This window comes from Mastacembelus armatus, chromosome 16 (genome assembly GCF_900324485.2).
Source record: "Mastacembelus armatus chromosome 16, fMasArm1.2, whole genome shotgun sequence".
NCBI classification, from domain to species: domain Eukaryota; kingdom Metazoa; phylum Chordata; class Actinopteri; order Synbranchiformes; family Mastacembelidae; genus Mastacembelus; species Mastacembelus armatus.
In genome coordinates, this window is record NC_046648.1 from 25,718,036 (window position 1) to 25,740,340 (window position 22,305).

General features: G+C 44.8%; 1 protein-coding gene across 1 annotated transcript in view; it reads left to right on the top strand.

The window, feature by feature from the left end:
• The first annotated feature begins 3,594 nt into the window (after positions 1–3,594).
• Positions 3,595–22,305, top strand: part of mef2d (myocyte enhancer factor 2d) — a 47,903-nt gene continuing 29,192 nt past the window's right edge. The window contains 3 exon segments of the mRNA XM_026316715.1: positions 3,595–3,820; positions 11,266–11,625; positions 18,217–18,420. Of these exon segments, the coding sequence (XP_026172500.1) occupies positions 11,572–11,625; positions 18,217–18,420 (258 nt within the window). The 5' untranslated portion in view covers positions 3,595–3,820; positions 11,266–11,571.

Sequence of the window (22,305 nt, forward strand, 5' to 3'; positions counted from 1 at the left end):
AAACCAAAAAGGTTTCTTGTTTCTGGAAACGAGCACAGACAGCTGGACATTTTGGCAGCGACATGTGCAGATCTCGGTGAGGAACATTTGACTCGTGGCTCCACTCTGGCCAACTAGTTATGAGGCCTGTGGTTCGGCTGGAGACTCCTGAGCCTTTGATGCATTTGTCGTATTTTCAGCTGTTTTGTATATTGTACATTGCTTTGTATATATTTGCTTCAGCATGTTATTTTACACCTAAGCTTGATTGTTTTCATTATTGATTAGTGTATTGATTATCTTCAATTAATCGTGTGAAGCAAAAGTGAGATGTGCCCATTCTAACTACTAACATGTTGTTTTGTCTGACCAATGTTCCACAACCCAAAATATTCAATTTAGAATTTTAAAATTAGTTACTGATCAATGATTTGACGACTTGGTTAATGGAAAATATACTTGTTTCTTAATGTTGGGAACCACTGGGGTTATAAAAACACATCAGACATAGTTTGAGACAGAAATGGTCGACCATTTCTCCACCCGGCGGGAAAAGCAGTCATGATCAATGACCTGATGGCCAATGTATTGGTTGATATTGGCACAGATTCATCCATACCTTTGGTGAGCTGGGTGTGCTCAGTGTGTTCGACAGAACCAAAACCAACAAGCTGTCACTGTGGTTTCATATGGTATAAGACACATAAATATCTGCTGTCTGTTTGTGCATCACTTCTTTTCACGCCTTGTTCACTCAGCTGATGCTCTGCAGCCATTTGCAGGACTTCATCAACGTCAACAGCTGGATCACATGTGGTTGGAGCTGCAGAGCTCAGAGAGCCGAGGTAATAAACTGCTCTTGTTTCTGTAGAATGACCATGTAAGGAAGAACACAACCAACTTTATAAATTAATGTTGATGAACCTTTGATAGCAGAAGCCTGCGTGTGTTTTTCAGGGCGTAAGCGAAACAGCCATGCTGGCGTGGGAGTCACAGGTGTTGAGTGATTTATGGCTTTAATTTACTTAATAGATTAAAATATAATATAGCAACAAGCATAGAACATCAGTGTGGATAACAGGGATACAGAAAAAGCTTACTACAACACTTAACACATTAAATAGTTCACTGCACACTGGGAGCCACATATTTAGTCTAAAGAGATTTGTTGTCTTTATTGTGCAGTAGAGAAATTAATGGGAGTTAATTGATTTAACAACCTTTCGTCCTAAAGTAAAAGAGCGATAGAAGAGCTTAAGTGTTTTGAGACATGGATCCAGCCAAGAACCCTCTGTAACAGTCCCTGTGTGGTGGAAAGCTGCAGACAGTGGCTTGTGAGAGGCTGCAGCCTCTGTGGTGGCAGCTGCGTCTGTTAGGGCTCGTCTGGATGATCTTGACCTTTAACCTTTAGCTGTGACAGAGATTGGGAACGTCAGGCTCCTGCTCTCTTTAAGCTGGATCATGTCTTTGTTAGTTTAATTCAGTGTTATGGATCGGCATATCACTCAGCTTTTGATCATTTGTTGATTATTAATTAGTCACTCAACAGAAAATGAGTTTTGTTCTCATTAAAACATACAAAATCTGATTATTGTGGCACAACAAGGCCTGCGTGTCTGTGCGCTACTGATTTGTTGATCCTGACTCATTTTTGGACATGAGCAGGGATGATTGCCAGGAAAAGTTTGGTGATCACTGTGAATAGGAGAATTTGAAATAACGGTCTTGGACCTTAGTCTGTTCCAGCATGTCTAAGTGTGTGTATGGACTGAACTGTAAAGATGCTGGTTTCTGGGAGTTTTGTCTTCATCAGACTCTAAAACGTGCTGCAGGTTTCCAGTTTGGACCCATGAAGACCTAAACCTGTGCTCTTTTATGTGCTCATCTTACATGTAGGTCACACATGAGAGAAAAGCTGATGCTGGTGTCACGCCACAGAAAAGCTTTGTCATTTTTTTAAAATCTATTATTGTTGGGAGGGAACCAGATTCACATTTTCACTGTCAAACCCTTGAAAGCAAAGCGCGAGTATTCACAGACCTGCTAGTGATTTGGTGCAGAGCTCCAAATGGGCTCGTCTTCAGCAAAGCCTCCTCACTCAGGTGGAGCAGCCTTACACACAACTGAAAAAAACAAATCTGTTTCTGCGTATTTGCAGCTGCACTTCATGGCTGGGTGTTTATCATAGTGGGAGCTGTAGCTTACATGCCTCTGTTTTCTGACAACATAAATACACTTGCCTGAGGGCGAAGTAGCAGCTTCTGTTTAAAGGAGCAAGAATAGATAGCCAGCACCACAGTCTTTGCCGGCACTTGGTTTGTCTTGGGCAGAGCGGAGGCTGATCCTATTTTAGGCTCCGAGCCATCGCCGTGTGTTCAGCTCGGCCGCCTCAGGCAGCGGGAACCTGCACGATAAGACCATCGCTGAGTGTTTACTGTGGAGGTTTTTGTGTCCTCGCTGCCCTGACATTGGGATTGCTGTTGTATATTTTTCCCATCCATGGCCAGATTTCCCACTCCTGATAGACGAAGGGAGATAATTTTTTCCGCCCTCCCCTCACTGATCTGCCCATATAAGTTACTCCCTGGAGACAGATTGGCCCTTGGAATTTCAGCCCCTTGACTAAGCCGCCGGGCCCTGGGCACAGACATGCCTCCGCCCATACATACATTTGCTGTGTTGTGGAAACTCAGTGACACAACTGTTTAGCAGACTCCTGGCCTCCTGTTTCCCACACCCTCTGCGGCCCCTCCGAGATTTCAAGGTCAGGAAAGGGCGCGGGCCGAGATTCATTCCTTGGGAAGTGTTGCAAACAGTCGGAGACGGCGGATCTGTCCTTTTACAGTCTGCACTGCTCTAACTGCATCTCTCCATGCTGCGCTCTGTGGGGGTTTGATTTCCACAGCTTTGGACGTTGTGTTGGATCAGCAGCGTCTTCATCAGCACTGACGGGGAGGTGTGATGTGGCGCTGCGAACCGTGACAGCACAGGGCTCATAGGGTCCAGTGTGGCGCGCCCAAAACGTTACTGGCGTGTTGGACTGACGGATGGGGGGGTCGGGGGAATGAAGACATTACCGTCCCATTGCCTGTTGCTCATGGTCCAAGTGGAGGATGTACTCACACATGTTCACACACACACATTTACCAGTGTGACGTTTGTTTTTGTTGAATATTGCCAAATGCACTCACTACGGTGAGTCAGTGAAGACGGGTTTAGACCAATTATTCTGCTGACTTTTTCTAAATAGTTGTTTTGTCTGAACTTTAAAGAGTTTAAGTTTCTCAGAGCTCACAATAAGATCTTCAGATACACTTGATTATTGAAATAGTTTTCAGTTAATCTCGCCTTAGGTTGTTTCAGTGGCTTTCAGCGCCACGCTTGAGTAAACAGAAATATTTCATATAAAAGCTAATAAAGGCAGATTCAGGCGTCTGCACAGGCGTGTCGGTTTCCAACACAGACACTGATGGATTGGTGGCAGTTGCTGAAGGCATATTAGGGCAAAGGGTGACCTGGGAGGGGTTTGCTGGTGGGCAGAGGGCGCTACATGTGCTGGGAGTGATCGGGGTGGGGGCATGACAAGCAGCAGCAGCAGCAGTGGGGAGTCGGTAGTGGTGTCCAGTAAGGAGGCTAATGTGGGGTGTCCGGAGTGAGGCGTTTCAGCAGCAGCTGTCACTTCAGAAGTCGACTGTAGAGCGACATGTGCTGCTCTTTCTGCTCAGGACTGTGTCCCCCTGTGGTCTGTGACTTGGACTAGCTCATACTTGGACCTCTTTTTTTAAATTCTCTGGCCTCAGCCTAGAATCTGGACTTTTTCCGTACAGAACAGTGTTTGACGGTAGGAGCGACTGATGGGATTCTGTGTTTTTCCCCTGATGTAGTTGGTTGGATTGCTGCTCCTCTTACTCCTTCTAGAGCAAATGGCCTGCATGCTGCCAAGTGTTCACATTGCTTCTCCTCTGGCTAAAACTACTGTTTCTCTGCATGCCCATGCTCGATTTAAGCTGACACAGATTCAGAGCCCTCTCAGTCCAGGAAGCCGTCGATGGGGTCACTCCTGGCGCCTCAAAGGACTTTGCTGGGTTCTGCGATAAGGGCCTGGAGATGATCTCATTGTGATTTGGCACTACACAAACAAAACTGAATTGAATTGAACTTTGAGGAGTGTGCCGTGACTTGGTGTGTGGCCTGTTCTCCATCGTGAGGCGCTGAGCTAACACCTTGCCCAGACCTGAAATCTGTCGATAGAGGATTTAAGAGTGAGGGGGCTGTTTGAAGATTTATGGCTGATAGTTGTTGTGCAGCTCATCACACCTGTTTTTTCTTTCTTCAGTTGAAGGCTTACATGGCATTAATTTGTCGAGTGACTTTCATGGTCCTCCTGCCCTTGACATCATGTTGTGAACTTAAAGTACACACAAATACGGTCCTTTAAGCATTTAATGGATTGCTTTGACCTTACTGTTAACTCTGCTCATATCCTGACTTATCAATAGCCGATCAGTCAAACATAAGATAAATACCAGGAGGTTATTAATCCATGTTCAACAGTCTTTAGAGCTCAGGAGGTAGCAGACCTCCATAAACCTGGTCTCTTTTTATGCTGTAGCTTCCATAGCAAACCTGTATAGGTCCATGCACTCAAACTGCTAATATGTGAGAGATGTTCCCACAGATGTTCAATGATGCACATAGAATATGCAATTGGCTGCATGCCAGAAGTTTAATTTACAATGGCTGAACATGACTTTTGAGGGAAGTTAGTTTGGTTATAATGTTCCACAGGCCATTTGTGCAGCTTGTTTGCTTTGCTTTGTCTCCTGCCTCATTGGAAATAGGGGATGAGTCTCCAAGCAGCTGCTGGACTCATGTTTTGAAGGGTTTCTTGACAACAAAGCCATCCTGGCTTGATCTCCTGTGGCTGGATCGAAAGAGGGAGCTCGTGCTTCTGAAAGACCACACGAATAAACCTTCATGACCAAAGCCCTGTTTTCTTCAGGGAGGGTTAATCTGTTGAAAGGATTGCAGCAGCATGTGCCAGACTCTCTATTGAGTGTTATTAGTTTTCAGTGTCTTCAGCCTGCACAACTTGAGGTGCCCCCACTTCATAGTTAATGATGGCAAAAAAAGGCAGGTATTATTGTGTCTGAAGCAGCATTGTTCCTCCTCCCACTCACCTGCATTCATGACAGCATTTGTGATAATCAACATCTTGCCTGTCTGGACCTGGCATGAGGTCTCATTGATGGGAACGTGTCCGACCAGTCACAACAAGCTTCTGTATGTTTGCCGACTCTAGCGTACGTTTCCCGTGACGTCATCAGCGTTTTGTCTCGAGGGCATTTTTCTCCGTCATGGACCTTTTGTTGTTACAGATTTACGACAGTGTGCTGGAGGATACCTGCCAGAAAGTCCAAATCCAAACATGGTGACTAAAAAGAGAATAAGTGTCAAATTATGGAACTGTAATTTTCACTGATCAGACAGTGTCAGTCACAGAAGAGTCAATGAATAATGCTGACAGCTTATTGATTAGTTATTAAGTAAATGGTTGGTTACTTTCTGGTGAACTAATTGTTTGACCTATAAAAAATCAGAACATAAAAAAATTCCAGTCACAGCCCAAAGATGAACAAGCAAAGATTTTCAGTTGCATTAATTCTCCCAGAGAAGCTGCAGCCTGTTAATGTTTGGACTTTTTTTATTTTAAAAAAAGCTTCAGTGATTGTCAGTAATAATAAAACAAGTTAAAGCTCATTTGACAGATTATCATTTTATTAATAATCAATAGTTGAGTCCAATAGTGGCTGCAGCTCTTTACCGATGTACTGTCAAAACACAAGTACCAGCAGCCTTCAGGGTCCATTAAAGACTAATCCGAGCCACAGCTCTGGTGTTCATGGACTCTAAGTTAATTGAATTTCTATAAGTTGTGCAGGTTGAAGACACTTAAATCTGTTCAAATATAAATTGATCAATAGAGGATGAATCACCAGTAACTTTGCTGATTGTTATCATTATATTAAACATTGACTGAAGGTCATTTATTAGTGGTTCATTTATTAAGTAACTCGGATATTTTCATTTTTCTTTGTTGACTCAGTGACCAAGAGAATGGGATTGCCTGATCAGGGAGCCCCAGCTCAGATCTGATCTCTTTACGACCTTTAACAGTCATAATTTTTTTAACACTCGATGAAAACGAACTAGCAAAGATAAAAATCCTGTCCTAACTGTGAGGTCTGCCCCTCGCATTGTTTCACCGGCTCCATGATTTCACCTTGGAGGGATGGGTGTGGTTCTGGGTGCACTTACCTTTGGCAGGGATGTAACCTGACAGGTCAAACCACATAGTCCCCACCAGCGATGCAGTGACAGCAACAACACAGTCAAAGCACTGAGCCCTGAGCTTTCTGAGCTACGAGACACAGTGCATCGTTGTGTGGGTGCACGGTGGGTATTACTGGGGTGTTTCTTGCCCTGCACTGACTGTGTGGGTGTGTTGTTTGTGTGTTTGTGATCCCCCCCCCCCCCATCCTGTCCTCCAGCCTGGCCTCTCTTCCACACCTCTCCAGTCCCACCTGTGATTGTTTAAGAGGAGCACGTCAAGGGGCCGTTATGTCCCCTGGCAGTGCTGGCAGCGTAGATGCACAGGCACAAGCCTGACTTCAGATGAAGGGCAGCAGCTTCCCCTCCTACACCATTTGTCCCAGTTCCTCCTTTTACTCCACCTGTTGATGCTTCTACCACAAACTCAGCTCTATGCTTTTGTTGATATAGCAAAGCTGCGTGCTGGCTGCCTGAAGCCCGAGTGTGGCAGGAGCTGTGTCCAACCGTTGCCCAGGAACATGAAGCAACAGGCTGTAAATATCACACAGCTGGTGCTGGCAGAACAACCCCAAGGCTGGGCTGGGTCAGATGAGGGACTTCATTGGCCCAGTTAAACGCCAAACCCCCAACCCTCCAGCCTTGAACACAACAGCAGCTCTTTCCACGCCCCAGTGAGAGGCCTTTCGCCCCCCCTTCGTAAAACACTTGCAGTGTATCTTGATACTGGCGAGCCACGTATGAACCTTGGCATTAATGCCTTCCTGATGACAGTAGTCCTATGTGCAGATATTTGCAGCTTGAGTGTTGCACTTATGATGTTGGATGACTCTCGAGGCAGGGAAAATATGGCGGAAGTCAAAGCAGAAGTTGATGATTGTGTTTCTGGTCCTGTTCAGACAAATACAGTCTTGTCTGAGAATCAGCGCCTTGTGTTTCGAAATTAATAATTCAGATTATTTATTATTTAAACAATGGTTTGACTTATTTCTTGTCGATGAAGCTGTGGATGGTCGTCGATTACCGGCTGACACCTGCTGCTTCGATATCATGTGTTCACCAGTTGTAGGAGCATCTGCTCGTATCATTTGTCATGTTGGGCATCGTCCATTGTGTCAGACCAGTTTGAGTGAAGTCTGAGTGATGAATGAGTTTTACCGAAATATCGATCCACCCAGACTTGGATCAAAGGGACAGATCAGTCCTTTTGACGAACGGCTGCACAGGTCGTGACTCTAGCGGCTGCATGCAGGCAGGTTGACCTCTACCTGAAACCAGGTGACTCCTCTGATATGGGAGTAATACGTTCTGCTAACTCAATGTTTTATTTGTTTATTTATGTGGGACAGTGCACAGTATGTCAGTAACATTAGCGTGAATGTGCCCGGGTAGTTCAACAGCAGATTTACACCTGTAATCCCAGCAAATATTAAAAATAATTAATAATAACTAATACACAAACAGACTGGGCGTAATTATTAATAAATAATAATTAATAAACATTTAAAAATACAGTAAGAATAAAAGGTCACATATTTGGCCAGATCACCAGAGAGCATGTGTGTGAGTAGATTGTAAGTGTTGTTGTGCAGCTCCATGGGCACAGTGTTGTTCAGCTTTGCAGCATTTGCTCTGGAAACTGCTCTTGTCATTCTGTTTGTGCTGTGTAAGTCTAAGGAGCAGATAACTTTAACCAGCATTAGAAAATACAATAAAACACTGGAATGTCTGCTGACATGAACCAGGCTACACAAAGAAGCTTCAGAAGACTTAGGTTGAAGCTATATGTGTTTTCAGTAGCCTGCTTAAGAAATGCTTGCTGGCTTAGTAGTTTGCCTCATTTTACTTCAGAGACCTGAAACGTTCCCAAGTTTTTATTACAGTTTTATTAATATTGATTTTTGATTAGATATTATGGAAAAAGATGCTTATAACTCCTGAGAATCATCATTTTTTAGCTTCATAAAAGTGATTGAGTCACATTGTCTGTACGTTCATGTATTATTGTAAACTGGAGCCAATCCCAGCATGCAGTGGGTGAGAGACGGGTCCCCCCTGGACAGATCTGCAGCCAATCACAGAGACAGACACACACTGGCCCCGGGTCCACCTGGGTTCAGACCCTAATCCTGACCTGCATGTGTTTGGACTGTGGGAGGAGAAAACAACAACCTTATTGCCTCATTGTGCTCCAACAGCCCTGTAGTCTTATTATTTCAGGTCTTATTTTTCTCTAATTATAACACATTTTACTGTCAATCAGGCCACAGTGCACAGACAAAGCCGCATCATGTGATTGCATCACGTTTCCAGCCAATAAAATGATGAGTAGACTCAAATCATGTGCCTGTGGTTTGTTGTGTGTGTGGTGACTAGTCCCAGTCCTGCACTCCATCCCTGCAGGTCCTGACACATTCGACCTGTGGCAATAGCGCATCAGTAATATTGAGGGCAGCGGCAGCCCAGAGGAGAGCGAGGCAGGTTGTCAGTAGGAAGGTCACCAGTTCACAAACTTTGGGTGGGAACTGGGTGATGTGCCCTTTGGCAGGTCATTTAACCCCTGACTGACCAAGGGAAACTTGCCTGCGTTTGGACTGTGAAACTTCCAGCAGCAACTGAGCATGTTGTGGTCAGGAAAAGCACATCCCTCAACTTTCTCCTCATGAATGTAAATCATAACATTGCCCCTGCAGCTCATGGCTTTCCACCCACATGGCTGGAATAGAAGCTGCAGCTTTGAAATGCTTAACAGCCACAGCAACAGATGTCAGGGATAATGGTGCAACATTTTGTGACTGTTCTTTTATGGACTAATCTTTGTGGCAGGCCGTCGTGAGGCTATGACCTGATGTGGCCCCTCTAAAGCTTAGAGGACACATTTGTTTAGCTTTTCTAATGCTCAGTTAACACACTGTGGCTATCCCTTCGCATATGACATCAGAGGAAAACAAAATGGATTTGTTTAATTTATCTACTGGATTGATTAGTTTTTCCATCAGGTCTTGACATATAATATCCTACCATCAGTACAGCAGAACTGTAGTGTATGCAGCTCTACGTCTCCTTCAAAAGCTCTGAATTCCATTGTCCAGATTCTCAGGGTCTAACTGGGATACAGTGCCAAAGAGGAGCTTGTCAGTGGCCCCTTGTGAATGAATCTGTCTTTACATTGTTAGGCGTCCCAAGGGTTCTAATCTGGGCCCATTGTGGGTTCTAATTATCACCGTTTCTTTTCATTGTCCAGAACCGGCAGCCTGCTCAGAGAGGCAGCAGACACACTGCAGGCCCTCCCCTTCCCATGCGAGAGCAGAGATTCTGCCTGACATCAGACATGGGAAGCAGCATGAAGGGTAAAAGGTCGGGAATTGACCACCCTGTGCAGATGAAGCAGCCTTTTCATGGCCGATCAGCCAAAGACAAGTCCATCTTGTTCGGGGCCTAGCATGAACACGTACCTCGTTTTTATTTGTTTAAAATGTGTTCCCAGCATGTTTTTATCTGGTGTTATCTGACGTTGGATGAATGTGCATCGTATTAAGACTACTACTCTTTGCTAATAATGAGCTGATCCCGGCACGTGTTACTAATCTCCTTTATTAAATCTGCACTTGTCAGTAGGAATGAGATGAAGATGAAGGAGAGAATATAAGATGGATTTTTAGAAAACGATTGTGGTGTACGGGCCGGATCCAAATATCAGAAGCACGTTCAGTTCCTGCTGCTTAGACTTTGTGTGTAACAACCAGGCGGCTTCCGGTGCTTCATCAATCCTTTATACAAAACAATTACAACACTCGTGCTCTTTCTCAGCTCCCCCTCCCACTCTCCTCCCTCGGCACATAATTTATAAGGAGCAAAGCCAAGCCAATTGCATCCACCCTAAACTAGTGCAGTGCACACAGCAGCACAAAGGGAAAGTCAGTCATGACAGACTTTCGCCTTTGTTTCTTGAAAACGGCCGTAAATGGAGTTCTTGTTCTGCTCCTCTCCCAGGTAGAGGGAAGGCAAACAATGCTGGAGAGCTGCAGTGGTGCACGCGTGGATTTCCAGATGCTACTGCTCTGTAATGCTGCCACTTGGCTCCCACTGTTGTCTTGTATGTGTGTGCACGGTGCTGTGTGTACACCCAGTCTGTTTGTGTATCTATAGAGTGCTATTTTTAAAGCTGAGCCACAAATAGTAGTTACACTGCCTTAAACAGTCTGTGCTCTTTTGCCATTCGTGGCTGCTGCCGCCTTCCCATCCATTCATGAATTTGCAGAAACACTGTGTTTCCTCTGCTGTGCCTGTTAGAAATGTGAAACAGATTTTGGTCAGGCCATGTGAGGTAGATGCACATTTTTCCACTCTTTATCTTTTTGTGTTGCTGGGAACGAGGCCAGTGTTTAGGTGGTCTGTCTTTCAGTGCTGAGTGGCTTTGCTGGGAATCTGCAGACGTTGGGCATCTGAAAGCGCCGTCCCAGTGTTTGTTTGTTTTGTGTAGTCACTTCAGTCCATGTAGTGTGAACTGTGCCACGGTCAGCGCTCAGGGTACAGCTCTGAGTCACAGTTAGACACAGACAGTAGTGAAATATTCAGGGAACAGGATGGTGAGTGAAATCTAAAGACTGTGGCTTCGATTGGGGAATCGCATTCAGCGTGTCAGGCAGCCGGTCGCCACGGGCGACCAGCAGATCAGTGATGTGGCTGTGATGCCTCTAATGAAGCTGACACAGTACGGCCTTCCTCCTCATGGGCCCCCGAGGGCCTCCAGCTCTGCATGTAGCGTCGCAAACACCCCCACCCCCTCTTCATTTCACCCTGATGTGCGCCTCCGACACACTGCTGCATTGTTTATTCTCGTCATATGTGAAGGGTCAAGGCAAAGACGATGTTTGTAATAGTCCAAGTGGGTCACAGTATTTTCCATGTTTCTCTCAGATTCTCCCTGGCTGATGGTTGCCTCTTGTTTTCCAGGAGCTGTGCAGCTGAGGTGAAGCAGAGGGCAGAGGATCCCTGTCCAGCCTGAATGTGGATGACCTGCCCTCAGAAACAGGACCATGATCTGAAGAGGGCACCACACGCCGACCTCCGCTCTTCCTCTCCTGATCCCTCTTTTTTCTTTATTAAAGTACGGGCCGACAGCCTGTTGCTCAACGGGTTCAAACAGGGGCAGCGTGCGCAAACAGGGCAAGCTGACAGACATCGGACACTTTGACAGGAAGAGGAAATACATCAGCAACTGTCCGTGACCTCTTACCTTGCCACACCAACAGCAGTAACATGGGGAGGAAAAAAATTCAGATTCAAAGAATCACGGATGAACGGAACAGACAGGTTAGTCTGAATGATTAATAACTTTCTGCTCTACCTCACTTCACTTAGCAGCTTCATCAGGGATTGGAGCACCCCAGGGCAAAAGTGGCATGTAGGATTCAAGTAAATAAAAAGGTAAACCACAATTGGCAGAACATGAGAGCTCAGGGTGTTTCAGAGAGTAATGAAACTCATGGGGCTTTTCCATTGGCACTAATCGGCCCTATTCGACTGGGTTTTCCATTAGGGGAAAGTACCTGGTAGGTCCTTTTTAGTACCTGCTTGGCCGAGGTTCCAAGTGAACTGAGCTGACACAGGGGTTCCTAATAAACTGACTGGGTCTGACACAGAGGTTCCTAATGAACCGACAGGGCCTGACACAGGGGTTCCTAATAAACTGACTCAATCTGACACAGGGGTTCCTAATAATCTGATTGGGTCTGACACAGGGGTTCCTAATGAACCGACTCAATCTGACAGGGGTTCCTAATAAACTGACTCAATCTGACAGGGGTTCCTAATAATCAATTATTTTATTATTATTTTAGGAAAGTTAAACATTTGAAGCAAATTAAGCTAAAACCATCAGTTGTTCTAGTTCAAATACACTTTCTTTCTGGTTGAAAGGAACAACAGTTCATAGGAACAAAAGTGACTGATGATGTTTACACACATTTTCCAGATGAAGATAGACGTTTCTCATCACCGTCATTGAAGTCTCTGTGTAATTGACTCAGGTTTCGTCTGTTTAAAAGCAACACAACACGGGCTGATGTGTGGTGTGTGCTGCGGACGTACGGGGCTTTTATCACCATATTCGCTTAACGATATCGAGTGATGATGGAAAAGTTCACCCTGCCTCATTAGTGTCATCATCACTTTGCTGAACTTGGTTAATGTTGGTCGAGTTTTATCAGCCTCCACTGGCATCAGAAACACAAGCTGACCAATCAGTTCTGGTCTCCGTGCTGCATTGCTCTAACCCTGACGTGCAATTAAACCTTTGAGAAGATGCACATCAGCTTTGCCGTAAACCCTTAATACAAAATAACACAACAACAAATGCAGCTTAGGACATTTCACGTTCCTGAGACAAAACTCTGAAGTTTAATGACGGGGCTCATCATTGGATAATGCAATGCATGCAATTAATTGCATAATGTTTCACTGGCTTAAACTCTGTGTAGCCAAATATGCTGCTCATCCATCACTGACTTACGTGTCCTGTGTAATCTGAACCGTATGATGGCATCATGTTTTATGGGGCTCACGTGACTCCACAGAGCCGCCATGGGGTTTTTGAGACCCTCACCTCTCTACTGCCTCCGGTGGAAAAGAAGAGGACAGTATGATATTCTCCCTGAAAACAGCTTAAGTCCCTCTGGTCACATCAGTGACAGTGTCAGAGAATGAAAGCGTAAATGATCCATCTAAAATGAGTCACCTGGTAAATGGGCTTTGCTCCATTGAACAGACTGAGTAATGGATTTGACGTGCCCACCTTCAAAAACAGAGACAAGAAAACAAGATGGAGAGGCAGACGGAGGGAAGCAAGGTGCCTGGCCGAACAAAACATGAGCAGTGTGAGAGCAAGGTGGCCATAAAGTTTGGAAAATCATGCTGAGTTTTCAGCCGTTGGTTGTTGTATCTCCATAAATGTGCGAGGTGTGATGGCTTCGTCCCTACACAGCTGGACGTGGAGGAGAGGGACTGCCGCTGTTTCTGTTCAGACAGCCTTCCACCAGGATCCAAACAGTCTGTCAGTCGGCGCTCTGTGCTAATACGTGGTCAAAGTGTCACAATCAAAGATTAGTCATTGGCAGCAATTATCGATTAACAACCAGCAAATGGTTTTTTAATTGCTGTGGCAAAACAACATTTGATGAACCTAAAATGCACTCAGCATTTACTGTTCTCTGCTTATTACAGTACTTCACACACTGGAATAAGATTCAGTTCCTCTTCCAGCAGCATCCACAACAAGTTTGCTGTGTCTGAAGAGGAGCAGAGCATTAAGCTGCTGAACAAAAAAGCGATTTTTGCATGCTCAATTTGTGCTGCTTCAACTAATGAGGGTGCAGCTTCTGAAAGGAAATCAGATCAGTTTTGGAGTACATAGAGCCCATCACCCTCCTACATGTTGATTCAGAGATGCAGCCATAAGCTCCGCAAAATAAATAAACAGCGCTCAAGAGTGTGGGCCCCGCCTGGAAGCATGACAGTGGCTCAGAAACTACATTTGATTGGAGACCGACACATAAGAAGCAACTGTGATGTGATGGTTTATGGATTATCACTTTAAAGGGTTGACTTTCCATTGACCCTTTGTGGCAGGAAGTGGTGAGAGGGACAGTTTTCCTTTCAGAAATCAAAGAACCATAGAACTCAAATCATTTTCATGCCACATAACAGCACATCCACGTCATGTGTGCAACTGTTTTGGGATTCTGGGGTTTGGAGAGTGAAATTCCTGTTCGTTGTGTTTTATACGATGCTACTGACAGTTGGAACGCTTCGGTTCAAAAGATGAACAGCGGTTGTGTAAGACAGTATACGTCCAAAATACAAAAATCAGCTGAGACTGGAGCTTCAAACTGTTTCTCGGGCTGCAGACGTCAGGGGGCATCCATCTAAGGGTTTGATGAAACATTTACAGGTGGTTCATTGGGTGAACTACACAAGTGGTCTGGGTGCTGCTGGAAACGAAGCCACCTGAGCCCCAAAAGACCTGATAGGAAAATTATAGTGTGAATAACAAGTGATGGATCATTGGCTTATGGAACATAACCCTGTAATATTGGTGAATTTAGTAGATTTATTTTATTCATATTGGGCAAAAAACATGACTCTCAGAAACGGTTTGATATATAGGAGCCTCAGCGTCCAAAGCTTTCCTAGTCTGAGCCTGCTGGCTGTGGTGAGATAGGTCCTGAATTCATCTGAAATGACCCAGAATCTGAACATGCTGCAGATTCTGCTTTCTAGAAAGTATATTTAGTTAGCGATGATTCATACTGAAGTAGGTCTTTGCAGTTTTTATGTCTTGTACCTTGACACCTTCCAAAGATCTTGGGATGGTCATTGTTGACTTTGGTAGACTCAAATGCCAGAATCCAGCAGCTGTACAGGGTAAGTTGAGGTTGGGGTGGCCAGAGGTTTAACAGGGTAGCTATGGCCTCTGCTTGGTGGCGCTATTGTGCACACCTATAATGCTCAAAGAAAGCTCAGAATGTAAAATGGGAAGAATTCTTTAAATTTGAAACTCTGCCCTCTGTATTGGGCCTAAACAATCAGTGGATGAAACTAGCTGTGGCACAGAAAATGTTAGACTAGAATATCGAGCTGGAAGTTTTGGCATCCTGAAAGCAGCAGAGAGAAGGTCGCTGCCTTGTTGTTGCTGTTCAGACTGGACGTTAACCAGCAAATAGAAGCAGGTTTTGGCTACAGCGAAGAGCGAGAGGAGGCTGTGGTTGTCAGTGGTGGTTTCCTCATCCATCTGCCATGCAGCCTGGCCAAGACACACACAGACACACAAATAAAGCTGCTCGCCCCCTTTCCTTCTCTCTTCACTGTCTTGTTCTTCAGTTGCCATTGGTTACCTGGCAGTTCTCTTCTTAATGGCAATTACCTGCAGCTTGTTTATCCTTCGTGTCAAACTGAGACCCAAACTCATCTTCCTGCTGACCAAGGAAAAACAGGTTTTGTTGGTTTGTTTGGAGCCATTTGTTTTTTGGCACTGGACATTATAATTTGTTAGTAGAGCGGTTGTTGTTTGCAGTGACTTGTCTCTTCATCACCAACCACTCTCATCATACTGCACAGCTGTAATTTCCTCCCTTTACAACATTGCCACATAATTTATCTGCTCATTCTGAGACAGAGGAGGGAGATATGCAGATAGGCAGAGATAAAGTCGGGGGGGAGACAGAGCAGGGGAGGTAAGATGATGGCAGCACTGTGTGATGAGGTGGGAAACGGGGGGCGGAGGGGAGGTGGGGGGAGTCGGTTGCCCATGGATACGACCCCGATATAATTTGATTTGTGGCAGCAGGAAGCAATGAGTGAGCGAGTGCGATAGGAGGGAGCAGCAGGGCGGTGGGGGAGGAGGATGTGGAAAAAAGCGAGAGAGACGAGAGGAAGAGAAAATGAGGGCGAGAAAATGAGAGATGACGGAGGAATGAGAGGCAGAAACATGTCGGGTGCTGAAACAAAAGATGAGAGAGATGAAGCGATCGTGGGAGAAAACAGTGACGATCTCACGTGGCTGCTTCTCTTGCTTTCATCCTTGTCTTGTTTTCGCCTCTTTCCTTTCTCAGTTCAGTTCACTTACATTCAGCCAAAAACATGCAGAGTGCGAGAGCAGCTGAACCTCTAGTCCGAATATTTCAGTAATGCATTGATTTACAGACGGTACTGCTGCTGCACAGTAGTTACCACAAGAAAACACTGTAAAGGCTCAGCCGCTAAACTCACTTTAAGAGAAATCTGCTGATGCCAAGAAAATGAGACTAATTTTTACTGTCACTTGGCTTGGAAACTGCATGTACATTTAGTCAAGCTCATCACTGACGTAGATATTTTATACCTGTGTTTTCCTTCTTGAAAACGATTTTCAGTTTCGGAGACGGTGGGACATTTACTCATCTACTCTTTGGAGAAGCCTGTGTCAAGGGAAGCTCAGCTGTAACACCACAGAGAGACTTTCTCATTATATTTCTGACAAACTATGTATGTGGGAGCTGTTTGAAAGATTTGCTTCTCTGCATCCCCCTGAGAAAAGTTCAAAACGTCCAGCTTTTACTGTCAGGTCAGCTCAGCTTTGGTCTCCTCCACTTCCTGAGAAAAACATCTGGCTCTTGAGCTGCTAGGTCATTGAGTCTTTAAGTATGTCTGTGTGCTGTTTGATTTTATCTGAGCTTGGTGATGGAAACAGCTGCCACTGCTTCTCTATGGAGGGGAACTGGAATTATAAAATTTTGTTTTCAATATTAACAAGACGAACAGGCTGCAGTTACACCAGCAGCTCCGTGAGGCTGCACAGAGGCGCAGCATCGCTTTGGCTAAGCGCTGATGTCGGCATGATGCCTAATGTGCTGGTGTTGGCAGGTATGATGTGTTCACCATCTTTGTTCAGCCTATTAGCAGGTTCTAATTATCACTATGTACAGCTGAGGCTGATGGGAGTGTTGAAAGTTTTGCAGGTATTTGGTCATTATATAAAGAATAGGGTAACCTGAAATCAGCAGAATTTATCTTTCAATATCTGCTGAAAATTTTACTCCCAAGTTGTCGAGATGTTTCACTCAGAACCAGAACAGTCTAACTCAGGGTAGTTCTGTAAGAAAACACAGGCAGTTCAACACAGTTCAACCTGAGGAGAACCTGAATGTCACATCAATGGTTTTCAACACATTTCAGTCTGAACGATGCAAACCTGCCTAAAATATTCTTAGTGATTCTGACTTTACCTGCTGCAGATCTTAAGATCCACCAGGTCTCTGAAAAGACCAGTTAGCGGTGGGTCAAGGGAAGTGACGTGTTACATACTTAGTAGTGAATGAGGTTGTTGAGATATTTCACTCAGAGCCAGAAAGGTTGTAGGAGAGCTGAATGCTGTTCTTCAGGCCCTGTCCCCTGTCTGTGGTATCACCACAGATGTTTAGGATTTTATATCGTGGCGATAGTGATGGTGTCACTTATGGGCCTGACCTGAAGGCTAAAAGCCTCTGCTTTTACTTTGAGTACATATCTGATGCCAGATATTGTCACAGCATCGGGAGGTTGTCCATCCTTCTCTTGACCTGTGTGTGTTCGTGCTGACCTGTGTTTAATCCAAGAAAAGCTGATCCTCCTCAGTTTGTCAATACCAGCTATACCAGCGACAGCAACACTCCCAGTTCAGTTCTGCTTGTTCCCAAATGAGGGGGCTCATACAACGCTGCATTTGTGTGTGAAGGAAAGCAAAATAACGTGTGGCAGAAGAAGACATAAGACCCGTGCATGTGATGGGACAGAGAAGGAGTTTGTGGAGGCAAGAGACCAACTGAGAGCAGGTTTGACGCCCTGTCTAGAAGTCTGTTTCTAACAATCAGCACTTTTCATATTAGTCTTGTTGTTGTCCCTTCTCTGCAAACCATCAGCCTTGACGCATGACGTAAAATAGTGATTGAGGGTTTCAAAAAAGCAAAAAGCACAAATTAATGAACTGATTCAGTCACAGTGATTCACTGTCAGGTTGATGACGGTACCTCAAGAAGTTCCTGCTCCTGAAGTCGGGCTCATAAATAACCAGAAAACCACACCACGTCATTTTTTACTGTTTGGGTTTTGTATGGGTTAAATACAAGCAGCACATGTTTTGTATTAAAAGGGTTCGCGTCTGTTATTTGAGCTTATCAGTCTGCAACTTGTTCATTTGTTAAATTTGCAGTTAAGTGTTGAAAATCTGACTTTTTTTTTTAAGTAATGAAAATCTTGGCAATTTCTTGCTGTTTTCTTGTTTTTTTTGTATTAAGCCTTTATCTGTGTTTCCGTATAGCTCCATTAACTCCAGCCTCTGTTTTGTTTCTTTTTCACCTCCTCCCTCCTGCTCCCTCCATCTCCTTCCACCAGGTGACATTCACCAAGCGAAAGTTCGGCCTGATGAAAAAGGCGTACGAGCTGAGTGTCCTGTGCGACTGCGAGATCGCCCTAATCATCTTCAACCACTCCAACAAGCTGTTCCAGTACGCCAGCACTGACATGGACAAGGTCCTGCTCAAGTACACGGAGTACAACGAGCCCCATGAGAGCCGGACCAACGCCGACATCATCGAGGTAAAGTGTGCAGTGATGGCTGGAACGGTCTTTATTCCAAAACACTGAATTTAATGTGACTTCGACATGATCCAGATTTGCCTGCGGTTCTGTGCCACCCTGCTAATGATCCAGATCAATGCTGTCATTGAGACAATATGCTACATAAAATGTTGAAATGTATTTCTTCTGATCTGATGGTGCATCCTTCCAGTACATGGGCTCATTAAGGATGAATCAGAACTAATCCAAACTTGTTCCTCCCAGACTTATTTAGGCCTAATTAAGTCCAGTCTGGTCTACCACAGCCAGTCCTTCTCGTTGCAGTCCAGTCTGTTTACCTGTGGATGATCTGTGGTCCAGGATGCTTTGACCTGTGTGCTGTAATTTTGACCTGACTGCAGTCTTCTTGTTTCCTACCCAGACTTTTTAAACACCAAGGTAGTGTAGTCCAGTATATTGTAATCCATTTCAATCCCGTGAAGTTTCCTCTAGTCATGTGCTTTAGTCCAGTCCGGTACAGTTTGGAGTTGCTGAGTCCAGTTCTGCTTAGTGCTGTTACCACCTTACCATTGCCCTGGAATCTCCCAGAGGCCTCAGCACAAAGCCAAAGAACGATGCCTGGAGCCAACTGAAAACCACCTCTGCACCAAGTGGTCGTCAGAAATGTGAAGAGTCTGTTGAGCAGCAGCAACATAATGTTTGTCCGTTTGCATATTGACTGAGAAGAGGTCGTGAGGGGGAAGTCGCTTCCTTCTGTTTTTGTGGTAGGAATTTTTTTTTTTTCCTAACATCTTTGTTTCCTGTGGGAAAAGCTTTGCTGGAGCTGGTCAGGCATGGAGCACATTCACGTCTTGCTGACCCTGTTCTTCATAATGGGCCTCTCATGAATTGAACACGAGATAGCGAGCTATGATTCAATGAGCCATGTACACTGCAGTGCAGCTCAAATGGCGCTTTGACTTCAAGCTGCATCTCACTAATGTTTTTCACTTTTGCTGCAGGAGCTCAGGACTCATCAGCTGTAAACATGGAGACACCACTGCATTTTTACTGTCATTGAAAATGAATCTAATATGAAAATGAACCTAAGTACGTTGAAAGTGCTTTTACCGTATTTCCAATTCAGTGATTCATACACGCAATCACTCACACACTGATGGAAGGGCCACTGGGGGCAGCGTGGGGTCCGGTGTCACGCTCAAGGACTCTTCAACATGTGGCCTAGCACCGAGAGGTCACTGGGGCCAAAACAGAACCCAGTCCTTTCCATTGCATCCAATACTGGTTTTGTACTGGATTTGAGTGAGCTGAGTTGGCGAATGGGTCGAGTTTACAGCCGAATCTGTGCCCGTCTCTCCTTTCACCCTTTTCCGTCTGTTTCCTTCCTCCTAATGTCCTGATTCACTCTGTTTTCCCTCCTCCTGTCCTGCACTTTTTGCCCGTCTCAGACTGTCAGCAGTGAAATCTTTCTGAGGGCCGTATCTCCAGCTGCACGTGGCTCGTAGGTGCATGCAAGTGTGTGTGTTGTGCAGCTCTGGGCCAAATCAGCTCAAGCTCCACTGGCACCGTTTGTGTTTGTGTCTCTGTGTCTTTCTGCATCAGACCACCCTTTTCTCTGCTTGCACGCTCTTATTGGCCCATTAGGGTCTCACCAAACCAAGCCTCATACAATATTCAGACCTGGAGAGCCTCTCAGAGGTGGGTTGGCGTGTGTGTGTGTCCTACATGAGACCTTCCTTCCTTTTTTACCAACTTCCTCCAGCGTTGGTCCTCGGTTGTCCCATCTGTGAGAGATGCTGCACCTCCTTGTTAGTGGATCTTAGTGTCGTCTGTGCCGCCAGTTTTCCATTAATCCTTATATTGCATCAGCAGTGGCGTTTGAACCTCTAGGGCTGGAAAATGCCCTCAAACCCTACATCTGAGCAGAAACAGCAATAACACACTGTAAACAGTGTCACAAAAATGCTTAAAGAACAATATTGAACAGGCAGCACAGTAACAGGTGTAATATTTAGGTGTGAATTGTGTTGGAGAAAAGGTGGAAAATCCTTCAAAAAGTACCTCAGAAGTCCATCTAAAGCACAAAAGTCCAATTTTATTTATTATTTTGTGTCTTACTGTCAACACATTCCATGCAGATGAAGCTTAGTTTGTCTCCGAGTCCTAAATATTTCCTGTATTAAAAACAAACTGCAGGGTCTCACTGACAGGACAGGACCTGTTACAAGGTGTTCAGGGTTGGGTTTTCTTGGGGTTTGTTGGCAATAAGAAAAATAAAAGCTTCCATGACTTTAGCAGATATAAATGATCTGCACCTGTTAAGACATAAACACCTTTTAGAAATTTAAGGGCCATAATACCTCCGTGCTCCTTTTACTGTGAGATGCTGATAAACAGCTACCACCAAGTTAATTTTCCACTTATGAGCTGTTATGTCTCTGGGACATTTTGGAATTCATGCGTTCATGTAATCACGTCCTCACCGTTTAGCACTGTATGTGAGAGAGTCTTTTCATTCTGTAATGGACACTATAAACAGTGTCTGATGTGACAGTACACGGTTGAAGCGTACAACAGTTTGTAAAGATTATCTGCTCAGGGTGCGACACAGAACGTGCACAGAGAGATAACACATTTTTTGCAGTACTTCTCTCCAAGCAAGTGCTTTTGAGTATAAATTATAAAGTGCTCAAATACTCACACAGGCACAAACGTACTCATTCGTGCACACACATACACACACACATCATGCTGCAGTGGATGTTACCATGCATGTGTTGTGTATGGACTCAGCACACTGCTCCACTCAGGGCAGGGCTGAGAGGCGATACATGTGCAAACAGCCTCTCTGGCTGTTTGTGTCTGTGGGGGGGCAGCTCGCTTCGCTTGCCAGAACGTGTTAATCCGCTAGACTGCAGATCCCAGTCAGGGCAGGGGGGGGAGGAGAGACATGGGGCACGAGTGAGCGGCGCTGAATAGCCGATGAGAAGGGGGATGCCCTTTTTCCTTTAAGAGACTCAGGGAGAGCACTTCAGGCACCGCCTCGATCCTCCTGGGTCGGGCCTAATGTATGCATGGCATTTAAAGGACATACTCTATCAGCTGCCTCGGTACCCTCAACATCTGTATGACCAGAATGGATGTCCAGAAATTTTCCTGCCTTTAATGACAAGAAAACTGAAATTCTGACTTTTGGAAGTGCTTCTGCTCTAGACAGTGTTGACAGCACCTTGGGGCCTCTACTATCCCAGAGTGTCCGCGGATCCTTAAAAAGCCTTAAAAAGTCTTAAATTCCATATTATAAAACTAAGGCCTTAATTACCATTAAAAAGTCTTAAATTCCATATTATAAAACTAAGGCCTTAATTACCATTAAAATGTCTTAAATTCGCGTTTCAAAGGTCTTAAAATGAAATCTAAAAGACCCCATAAAGAAGATTTTAGTTTCATCTTGAAATCAATTTGAAATCCTATTCCCTACGAAATAGGCGGAACCAACTAAAATACGCGTTTGAGGGGAGCTTATTTAACACATGCTTTCCGGCAGCTGCGTGAACTGTGGGAAAGTTTCAGCATTAGTCTTTTGCCATGGGTAAATGTAAATTTAATGACAATTGGTTACAAAACCCTAATTTTGCGCCGTGGTTAAGTCCAGTTAGTGGCAACGTGTTCGAGGTCCGGTGCAGGCTGTGCAAAAAAATTTAAAACTCGGAACAATGGGTATGAAAGCTTTGGAGACCCACATGCGGTGTGAATAAGACAAAGCGGCTGCGGAAACCTGTCGGAAAACACCTGGCATTTTATTTTTGTTTTACTCAATAAATCAAATGGTGTGTAAACAGTTTATATCAATAAACAGTGTGTTATGGTAATTGGTTGAATTGTGGGATGTTTTATTTTATT